An 11,659-nucleotide genomic window follows, 5' to 3' on the forward strand; every position below is an offset into this window, starting at 1 on the left:
AAGGTACGACGGACGTTGATTTCTTTTTTAAATTATAATTCTGCGCCTAACGCCTCAATAAGATCATATCAATTACGCAGGTGGTGACCGGTATGAAAATATTTTTTTGTTTCCATCTTCCAAGCCCCAACCAACTCTGTCGTGATTTTTTAATGAATTGAAATCAATTGAGTTGAATGCCTTTTTGCTCTAATCCCAAGGTATGCACCACAGCAGAAATGAAAATGAGGCTATCTCTTATTAGATGATTTATTTCTTCAATTTGCAAATGGACACAACTCTAAATCGATAATACATGGGTGGGTTTTGAATTGAAAATTATTACATGTCACAGCCTTAAACAACGATGGAAACCATTCAATCATTGGAAACGAAAAAAGTTAAAATTGGCACTAGAGTATGCAAAATTGACCGATGCATCCCTAGTGAATCCACATGAATCCCGCCCTTAGCCTTGACGGTATATAAAAACGAGGTAAGATTGACACATTCCCGCCCGTTAAGTACAATCATTAAGCTTCAGGAAAGTCATTTCGTTGGTAAGACGTTCAGGGATCCTCTAAAAGAGGGAAGTTTTTGTGTATGTTCCTCGTCCATGAATATTAAGGATCAATGAGGAAAGCAAGGCACGCCAGTCTGACTAGATGGAACATCGCTCTGCATTAGTTTTCTTTCGGTGGGATACCTAACTGCATCTTGCTAAGATATTAATTAAAACAAACTAGAGGAACACGTGTCCCTTGCGGAAGGTTCCAGTCCGACTGATGGTGGCTGTGTGTTGCGGACTGTTGTAAATGGCTTGAGTGTTGATGGTGTTCTTCTCAATGAGATCGTCCTTCAAAGGTACGTTGACCAAGAGGTTGTTTTGTTTTGAAATGTCGAATGAGCTAACTGATGATGGCAAAGTGGGAGGAATGGGCGGGAGTGGGTGGGATAACAAAGAATTATTAAATGGTGCCGTGGTATAACCAGATTCCGAGTGCGTCAATGCCATGTCGTTTTGCCTGAAAGATGAAGAGCAGGAACAATTAGGTTTACAAGTCTCGCAACCTTCACATTAACTGTCTTTGTTGAGCAGAAACGCTTAAATTGTAAGTAAGCTCGAAGTACGAACAGTACATTACATTAACCACTTTCCTTAAAAGCTCTTTTTGATTCTTTATGAAGTAAGGAGTATCCCGTCTTCACACGGGCAACAAATAGATTCGTGACTGGAGGCCAAACAATCGAGTCACGCATCTTTGTTTGGTCTCATTCCGCATCTTTTAATTACCAAGTGAATCCTCCTCAATTGTGATTCATTGCACAAAGAAGTAAGCTAGCATCTGTTACGTAACTGGGCCTCAGGGACCGGCTAATTTGTGCCAAATAAAAATCGTTTGACCAATTAAGGTTAACTATTGATCAGATATGGGAAACTCGTGTTGTACAACTATCTGACTGGGAAAGTGCAACGGGCTTACTTGTTCAGCTTGGTCTGAGTCTCCAAGTAATGATGTCCACACGAGGTGTAGTTGTCTTTTGTGCATCGTTTCGCCGTAAAAAATCCCCCAGCAAATCCAATCAACAATGATAGCACTGCCACAATGAGTGATACTAAAGTCAAAGTCTCGGTAGAGTAAATCGTGGCTGTCGATTGAATGGCACGTCCTGGAATAGATTAAAAGAGCCAATGTAAAAGAAAGAAGAAAAAAACTTTGTGTGACGTCACCGGTTTTTTTTTCATTTGCTCATTTGCTTAATGGTAACATGGTAATGCTTATAAGCATGTCAAGCTGTACAGACGCCTCTATCCGTCAGAACCTAGAAGCTCTCATTCAGCATGCAAGGAATGACTGGAAGAAATTTTCATTTGCATGGGCTTCCTCCAGTTGAGGAATGACCAAGTGTGAAAAAAAGATAATGGAATCATTACCCTCACTGTGGGGAAGCTGAGAGATTTCATTGTCTGCAATGTCAATGTAAATATCCAGCTCTTCAGGGATGGCTGTGGTAGAGCTGTCGGAATGCTCTCGTGCGGATGAGGAGGATTCTTGAATAGCCGCCATTTTCGCTGGAAGGCAAACAATCATAATGATAACATTAATAAAGAAGAAGCCCGAATGTGTGATTGTAAAAGAGCTAGCCTACCTTGTTCAGCCGCAGCCACGCATCCTTCGTGTCTGCCGTTAGCAATGCTTTGGAGAAAGGCGCTTCCATCTGAGTCGTTCACCAAGCGATGATCCACACAACTGTTGGTCAAGAGGTTCCAAGCACAATAGGGGTCCCTGAGAGCCACACAGGAGCTACAAGTCTGGAGAACGCTGGCCGTACATCGGTTTAACGGCAAGGATTTCACTTCATGATTCGACAATACAATCAACTGATCCACATCTTGGCTCTGATCTCGGACGACTTGAACGTTGGTAACTGCTATAGAATGGGGGAACACCTGGATATCCTCAATGATTACGGGCTCAGTTTTGCGCAAGTCTTTGGCTGTGATGATCTTCAAGACTTGTCCACGCGTGGTCCCAACAAACAAGACATCATAGCTTTCTCCATAGGGCGTAGACACTTGAGGGTCGACCGCAATAACGGTGAACTTCTCGCGAAAACCAGTTTGAACCAAGACGGGCTTGGAACCACTTTGCATCACGGCTTCATCCATGAGCGGGTGGTTCTTGATGAAATTCAAATTCCGCTCCGTAAGCGTCCCTGAGTCGGCATTGCACGAACCTGGGCGGGGCGAAGGTGTGTTCCAAATCGGCAGCCAATTGGCATTCTGACTGGACTGGCCTTTGAAGGGCCCATCAAAGCTGTGCAGGATGTCACTCAGTTTGAACGAACAGATGGCGCTTCCTGCGATGGCATTTTCAGGGGTGGTAAACACGCCATAAATGAGCTTGTCCCCATTACCAATGTCGACCATGTTGGAGGTAGTGGCTTGAATTTCATTGAAGTAGAATGGGATCTGTCCGGGAACCGAGCAATTCAATCGAGCCTTCATAAAAGTGGTCCAACGGTCCTTAAACTTGTGGGGACCGCCTGAATCACTCTTGCACACTCGAGCCACGCGCGAATAAACAGCCTAGAAAGCGAAATCAAATCGAATTAAAATAACTTCCAAGAAGATAACGATGAGAGCTTTTCTTTGTGCTTATAATGCCAGCAATCTCTTCGTCTCATCAAATGACAATCATTCCATGCATATCAGTGCATATCTGTCATGTGCTCCGATATGCCTGAGAATACCCGAATCGGAATTCTCGCGTTCTACGCACCTTTCCACAGTTGATGTATTCAACGGCAGATTCCCTGAAGAAGAAGTACACGTGGTCGTCATCCTCAAGTGAGCTCACGAAATCGGGCGCTGAAAGACAAGGGCAAGAGGTACTTTTTAAGCATCCATGGCGTTATGCTTTGAGCACTATGAGCACGGGCAGAATAAATATTTATTTGAAATCCATCTCTTCTTTAAATGACTGCTGAGAGATGAATGGCTTTCCAAGGGCACCGGAGCTGATTAGAAACACGCCGATATGACTTTCTAAGATATTCTCGCCCACCCTAGACAACATAGCTTCAAAAATGCCAGCTCAAGATTGATGACAATCTCCATGCCAACAACAACGTTTCTGCCGTGTTCTTCAAAGTGAAAGCAAACGCTTCATGTCAAATGTGAGTTAGTCCGAATGTCTCCGGATGACTCCCGAGATGGAATGACACCCCAGAACATTAGACGCACTAGTTGGACTATATATTAGTTAAGTAGTGCTCTGCTCAATTCAATTATGTCTCATCGTGAGATTGAGCCGTCATCTCGAGCTCATTTGAATCATTTGGATTTCAAAAGATCGTGACGAGACAACTCTCAGCTGGATCGTTTTAACGACAAATTTACTCTTTTACAGGGTGTTCTTTGGCATTGCGTCGTCTGCATGTAGAGGGGCTTTGTCATTAACATGTGCAGGGTAGACAACGAATGGTTAGCGCATTTGAAGTGCCCTGTGGATCCACGATTTGTAGAGCTCTATAAAAAATGTCAAGCTAGCTAGGCAAAGTTCATGCCAAACGAAGATCGCTGGCAGTGATTATCCTCCACTGATCATGATTCAGTGATAATTAATTAGCACCAAGTTCAGTGCACTTTGCTCATTGGACTGGTTTGATTGAATAAATTGTTTGTAATTTGCATCATTCGTCAATGCCAGCATCAAACATGCTCGTTACAGGGTGTTGTGGCCCTTACTATGTAGTAGGTTCTCTCTTTTTACGGTGTGCCTCGATAGAAATCGTCCAAAACAGGACAAGAACGTCCGATGGAACGACAAATATCAATAAAGACTGGCTTGGGTCACTACGAAAAATTCATCTTTGAATTCTCTACTACACAAACACATATCTCCGTGAGGTCCTCGTTCTCTTGAGACTTACCGTTGAGATGCTTCAGATCATATTGCGGCGTTCGAATCTGGTCCTTTAAAATGAGGGCATCCGACCCCGAGAAATCCGAGACAGTCCCGGCGTACAACTTGCCATCTGGAAAAGACAAATGAGGGAAACGATCACAAATCAATCCAATATATCTGCACATCAGACAGAAAACTGAATTTGCCTCCATAAATCAGCAATTGCGATGTTTAATGAACAAACATGTACTACATGTAACTACTTATTAACATGAGAAAAACACAGCTCCCTTATAAAATAGGACAACAACGACGGACGCTACGTATGACATCTCTGCGTGAGGTAAAAGGTAATTGACCTTTTCAATTAATCGCAGTTTATTAGAGCCTAGTGGCGGTTGTTTTTAATCTTCGTGTTGTTGAATAGAATTGACCGAAATGTGAAAGAGTCATGGCATTGACGTCAAACTGTCTACAAAATCATTTTTCAGTCTGTTTGTCTACCTAGCCAATAAAGAGCAAACACAGAACCGCGCAATCATGATAACCTATTGAGATCATTCTTGCCAGGGATTTGCACACAGATACGGGCCAGTTTTCACGCTTCATCTGTGTGCATTTGATTAGTTCAGCAAATATCTTGTTCGGAATTAAAGTTGTCCTTGACATCATAGACTTAGTAATGTTGTTGAATGATCAGGAGACATGTGTTTGCACTTGAGCGTACTAATAAAAGATTAGTTCGATTGCCTAAAACGTCGTGCGGTTGTTTCGGAGAGAAACTACGCGTTTACAACATGACTTCTTGGGCAATTGGTCGCAATTCCTGGGGTTTGCTAAAGCTCAATCTTTATTCAATCACTCGACGAACTTGGCCTTAAGAATGCTATAGAAGATGACGACGACGAAAACATGTCTTGTGATTTATGATAATAATGATGCTACATTTTGTCTTGCTTAAATGCATTCCTCATTTTCAAAGGGAATACAGACAACCAAGACTGAAGAGTTTAGTACAATTATTACCGACTTTGGATTTAGCCCGCCATTATCGCAGTTGGAAAGCTCTTTTTCGGTAGCCCTTGGCTCCGATTGCCTCAGCCTCATTTTGACGGGCAAGGGCCAAACTCTTGACAGTTAATGAAGTGTTATATAATTTCTAGAACGCTCTACGCTATAATAACAAAAAATGGCTCAGAACGAGAACTTGAAACGTTGGGAGATAATTATTGCCCTTGAGGTGCTGGTCAGCTGTTTTGAATTAAAGGCGTATCCTCATAAATAAATGACAAATTATTTCAACACTAAGCAACGAAAAATGGAGATGGAGTGGATAAGGGTGGTTGGTGATGGTGGTGTTTTTGCATGTTATTCAATACCTTCACGGTTGGAATGAAATTTTATGTCGTTCTACAAGGGTTCGTTCTTGCCCCACCAAAGCTCGAAGATTGTTGTAAAATTATGAGCTGGCTTCTGTTTTTCTTCTTCTTCTTCTTCTTCTTCTTCTTCACAGGCAATTCTTCATCAAACTTGTGTGTTCAAAGCTCACGCTGAGTAATTGGGCCGTCCAGAGATCTTGCCCCAAAAGTCGGGTTTTTGAGATTCAAATTATCGATAAGAATCTCTTTAATCCCTTCCCAAACTGACCACGAGATGCATTAGACAATCAATATGAGCGGGCAACTTTAGATTTTAAATTGAATCTCATCTCAAGTTGCAAATGAAGCTAAGCGGTACTTGGTTGCTCGGTAAGCTACGAGGTAGATTGTTGCCTTGATGACCGGTTCGCTTCGCTATTCAAACATTTTCCTCACATTCCAATCGGGATTTTCCCATTGAGATCAGGCACTGATCCGTGGGATCGCAACGAGCTTGGAGGACCATTGTTGTGGATGGCTACGCTCATCAAAACTGGGCTATCCCCACCAAAAGCAAAGTTTGTTTGCTCGCCAAAACACGTTGAAAGCCAAGTCTAATTGCCAATCACTTGCATTGTAGTATTCGCAAGCGAATATGTATTCAAAACGTACCAGCTAGTCCTTGGTATTGTCATGGGTAAGCCTGAAACCTAAGCTTCGGCGCCGTCAAAGCCAGATTTCAAGTACAGATCATAATTATAGGGCTTTTCCTTGCCCATCGATTATTATTGCCTGGCTATCCCGGACACCTCTTCGCCAAGATGAGCGAAACCCATCTCGGGATGCCAGCAATCTGGCAAAGTATCCCTTTAAACCCCGAATTTGACGGGAAAATCGAGTGTACCTAGATATTTGGCATCTCTCTTCGCACTAATCATTACACAAGAACAATAATAATAATAATGGTAAACATTTTCAATTTATGCATGTTAAAGATGACACCAAGTGGGTAACATTTAGGGAATGCAGAAAGATTGCCGAAACCACTTGTAAAATAATCAGTCAAAGATTATCTTGAGGATATAATCTGGTCGTCAGTAGGAGCTGGGCTCCAACTGCATCACTCTGGCGGAAAATGAATTTGCAACTCTTGAAAGGCCCTCCAGGGGTGTTAGAACTTTTTTTGCATTGTGAGCTTTGTCATTGACGTTCCATGGCGTTAAAGAGGTGTAGCACAGAAAGACCTTTAAACCTGACACTGCTTTGAGCTCCGAGCAATAAAAAGCCATCTAATTTGCCATGAATGGATGCCTAATTCATAAGAAGGGAAAGTAGAAAGACGGGCGAAAAAGTGACTGACCGCCGTCCGTGGAATGAAAAGTTTTCCCCTAACAAGATACGTGCCGTGTTTGTCAAACAGTGCGGGATGGCAGTCGCAAAAAAATGGTCCTGGTCATGATTTGAATCGCTGTGAAGAGAATTAAAACCACTCACCTGCGTAGATAGCGGTGGAATTGTGCTTGGGATCATGCGGACAGAAGCCTTTGCCGGAATACTCGAGGGTCATCTGGTATTCCTCGGTGCCCAAAGTCGAGTATTTCCGACACTGCGGGTTGAAGCTGTTCGTGCCGCACACCAACAAGCTTTGCGAACTGCTCGCCGCCAACACACGAATGTAGTTCTGGCATTCATCCTGCAAAGTAAACGTGAAAATGAAACCAGTTCTTATACTCGTCGAAAATTAAAACACATCAAATTTGGCTCGCTACTAAGTATAAAAATACCCTCAGTGCGACTCGTAGAACAAGGCTTTGAATGGGCCCAGGCGGCGTCATGGTTAGTCGTCGGGTGGTCGGATGGCAAAGATGGTAATTACACATTCAAATATGCCACTTGCCACCAAAGACAGGGCTCCTCTAATCAGCAACCAAAGGCGAGTCCAATTGGCAAGCATGCTTCCGAGCAATGGGCCATAAATTCGAACACAGAGCGAAAATCAACCCAAGGATCGAAGTTGGCGTGAAAAATGGCAAGAATTTATCTTGGCAAAGGGCGAAAATTTCCATTTCGTTAGTTTAGCGGGAGAAACCCCTCGGGATATTAGGAAATCTTTGAATAATGGGTGCATTTTTAATCAGGTAGGCGTTTATTTGCCTATTGGCCACCCACCCACTCCATCCACTGTTTCTTTCTCCTTCTCGTTGGCCAATGCGTGCAAATCAGGCCTGGATGAGTTTAATGATAGTCATCAGTCGACAAATGAGGCCTCGTAAGTGGTTCCGTTCATCGCCGACTGATTCGAAATCCTGCTCCAAGACGATGATTGAGGTCAGAACAGGCCAACGAACGGAGACCCCAAAGAATTTGATAGATCGAACCCGCATCGTCCACCAGCACATTCTTCCCAGAGCGGATAATTAAAGACTCCCTCTAAATTGCATCCAACCCAAAAGGGGGGGGGGTACGATAATTTTGAGAAACGTGGAATTTAGCCTAGCCTGAAGGTGAAGTGTCGAATGTCGGGGCTAATTTTCTGATGGAGGCGAACAAAATAGTATTGAGTAATTAACCCAGCGAGCGATGGATAGTGCAAATTGCTTCGAATGTGTGTATCTTTCGGCGCGTCCAAAATGCTTGAAATATGGATGGGTTGTTGGAAGTGTGAATACTTTTTTTCTCGTCGAGGGAAGTGATTAACCGCTTGGCTTCCGTTTGCTTACTTATTCTGTCTCGGCCAAATCTCGGGAGAATCAATCATGTTCCACGTCGTCGGGAAATTATAGCCCTCAATTCGAAATCTGCTCTGGTTCTCATGCTTCCCTCCTTCTCGGTGACAACCTTTCTTGACCTCTTAATTCCAAATTTGAAGCTTGTCGAGGCCCATCACATTCAGAATTTCTGACGGTGAAGCCAACTTTAGCCAGACCTTTCATGACGAGGGGCTTCCAGCTTCAACTTGCCAGATAATAATCCATTCCATCAAAAAATAGTTCAGAGGCGACAATGGAAGGCCATACATAGATTGATTCCGGGTAGACAGATAAATCCTACTTTTGCCTTGACTTTATCGCGGCTCTTCATTGTCAAAATTAATAAGAAGAAAAAAACCGGAGCAGGGATACAAAGAAACCTTGCTTCGTTTCATGTGCTCATTTTTAAGCACATTTCCTTTCTTATCTTCATTTTGAGAATGATGAGAAGGTGAACAGAGAGACAGGCGCATTACGCTCTCAAAAGGCCCATTTGAGGCTCCTTCTCTTTCCTCTAGGTTATATTTCCCCCCTCCCCCCAAGAGGCGCTTTTAGCAGGACCACTCCGGACAGAGACTCCCCAAAGAAGAAGGTGTACCTTTTCTCATTTGAAAAGAGGCCTTCACTGTATTGGAAGCTCAGACTCGAAATGACGGCACCCAAAAGGAAAACGAAACTTCCAAAAACATGTCCCGCCCCTACTTTGGAAAAAAGAAAACCGAAATACCCCCTGGCTTTTGGTCATTTGATCTTGAATTGGAAAATCGTCAAATGTGGATCAACGCCAAAGCAGTTAAAATAATCGTTATCGAGCATGACTTTCAGTGTTTTTTTTTTTCTGGGAGAAAGTTCCTGGATGTGTCGGGCGGGTCAACACTCATTTCTCAAGCACTAAGCTGATGGTTTTATTGGAGCCATTTTGATTGATTCCTCATCCTCCCAAGGAGATGGATGAGCATTGGAAACAACGTCAAACTAAACCAGGAACTTTCCCTTCGTCTCATTGTCTCAAGAACACAGGAATGGCAGTGCAACAAAAAAAAGCGAATACATGCTAGCATAATCCATTTTATATGCCTCGGATGGGATGAAGGAATCCGATACTCGGCACAAAATTAAATTCCATACCGGCAAGAGCGACTGAAAACTTGACACGGACTCCTTCACTCGGAATGGAAATCGCACAAGGTTTGCCAACAACTCGGCTCTAAATGCAAGTAAGTGACTGACTGGCTGAGTGAGTGGGTTAGAGGAGGGAGAATGAAATAAAAGAGCCCTAATCCCGTCTGAGTGAGCTCATGAGTTCTTGGATGCACATGCACATGTAACAAATGCATTTGATTTGACAATGACGGACGAGCGGGGCGATGCCCTCGTCCAAACAAATTTCATAGCACACCACCAGACAAAAGATTGGTTTATGTATGGAAGATTGGAATGTCGCTTGACAACACTTGAGATTGTTTGTAGACATGGAAGTTTCGCAACTTGTCTCGATTTATGATATCGCCCCTGAACAAGCCCGAGATAAAACTCAGACTTGTATTTGGTTTGTTCCGAGATCTGCGGGTAATAAAACGATGTTGAGGGGAAAAGTGAGAATTAAATCTGCAGAAAAATGTCCGCCTCCATTTTCTGATCTCATCATGACTCACGATCCCATAGGAATGTTGGAAGCTTAACTTGGTAGCAGCTCAAGACTCAAGAGTGATCGAATTTCTAGGGATTCTCGGAATTATGTCGGCCAACGTGACGGAATGAACTTACCTCGGATTTGCCTTTGACCAAGCACAAGTCGCGATCCCTTTGGATTGAAGGCCACGAGATCCGCTGAAAGCAAGCAAAACGGAGACACATTAAATCATGTTTTTCCCCCAGCCCTTTTTTACCCATATCCACCCCTCCGCCTCCCTACAGTCTCATAAAAATAGTAAGTGGTAAAACGAATCCGAAGGCCAGTCATTGTGCATTGTGCATGCCAAGTCCAGCTAAGTACTTGTAATAGAAGTAGCAGTAAGTTGTAAAAGGGCCGAGAATTAGCTCCAACTTGGATGAGAACTTGGCCGCCTCAGCCAGAAACTTTTATTACGACCAAACTTTGGTCAGACCCCCAAGTGTGTGGCAGTCATTGACTTTCATGAAAATTTGATTCCACAAATGCTCGAAATACTGCTGAATGTCGTCGTCCACTCACTTATTCATTCACTCCCTCACTCCCACTTGAGTGAGCTGGTGAGTCAGGATTTGGTTTCTCGACCAGCCTCTCTGTCTCTCCTGTATATCTACGAACTACATAGAGACGCGTTAGCAGAGCAAGGGGGTTGAGTGTAATCAATGTGTCATGCAGAACCAACTCAGGAGTCACGATTCTCGAAACGTAGGAGAGTTGGCCACTCAGGCTCTCTCAGAGACCCACAGAGACAGAAAGTGACTCAGACACACCGGTAATTTTGTTCCCGCGTGGCTTTCATTTTTTTTTTCGTTCTCGGGGCAGGTGACCAATCCGTACATGCGACCCCCACCATTATTGGCTTCGATGCGGGAGACATTTCGATGGACTCTTTGTTGGTAGGCTCTGACTCAGTGAGTCAGTCCTCCGACTCATGTCAATCAAATCGAATCCAACCAAAACTGGACGGACACCCAACGGTTTTGGCAATGCTCGATCGTTTCTGCCATGCACGAAGGCATCGTTTCGGTTCCATTGACGATTTGGGGGAGGAATGCAAGATGCTGGGAACAGAAGTGGAGTAGTCACTCAAAGTCATGCCATGGTCTGAATGATGCTAGATCGGTAAAAGATCTCAAAGATCCCCTGACGCCACGTCAAGCCAAGATCACAGCTAATTCTGAGCTTGCTTCTTTCTACTTTAAATTGGAATGATTTGGTTGAGCAGCGAACTGCAGTATAGTGATTATGCACAAGGTTAAATGTTCTTGGAGGTGGCCTTGGAATGCTCCATCCTTGGCGAAACAAGTCCGCGTGGCATGCAATATACTTATATGGAATATGGTGGAAATAACGAAAGCCCCTTTCATATCTTAAACAGGCCATTTCTGGACTCCAGAGAGATCTTAGGATCAAGCTCCCCCTCTTTTTACAATATCTGCAATGCTTGGCTCAAAATATGGAACTTTGGGAACAAGGTGGAGGGAGAAG

At 43.6% G+C, this 11,659-nt stretch overlaps 1 protein-coding gene across 1 annotated transcript in view; it reads right to left on the bottom strand.

Moving 5' to 3' along the window:
- Nucleotides 1-235: 235 nt before the first annotated feature.
- Nucleotides 236-11,659, bottom strand: part of LOC131879870 (semaphorin-1A-like) — a 31,456-nt gene continuing 20,032 nt past the window's right edge. The window contains exons 3-10 of the mRNA XM_059226330.1: nt 10,267-10,329; nt 7,244-7,442; nt 4,417-4,521; nt 3,264-3,352; nt 2,131-3,070; nt 1,916-2,053; nt 1,464-1,650; nt 236-1,004 (exon numbers count right to left, since the gene is read on the bottom strand). Coding sequence (XP_059082313.1) covers nt 722-1,004; nt 1,464-1,650; nt 1,916-2,053; nt 2,131-3,070; nt 3,264-3,352; nt 4,417-4,521; nt 7,244-7,442; nt 10,267-10,329 — 2,004 coding nt within the window. The 3' untranslated portion in view covers nt 236-721. The remainder of the gene's footprint in view (nt 1,005-1,463; nt 1,651-1,915; nt 2,054-2,130; nt 3,071-3,263; nt 3,353-4,416; nt 4,522-7,243; nt 7,443-10,266; nt 10,330-11,659) is intronic.

This window comes from Tigriopus californicus, chromosome 4 (assembly GCF_007210705.1).
Source record: "Tigriopus californicus strain San Diego chromosome 4, Tcal_SD_v2.1, whole genome shotgun sequence".
NCBI classification, from domain to species: Eukaryota; Metazoa; Arthropoda; class Copepoda; order Harpacticoida; family Harpacticidae; genus Tigriopus; species Tigriopus californicus.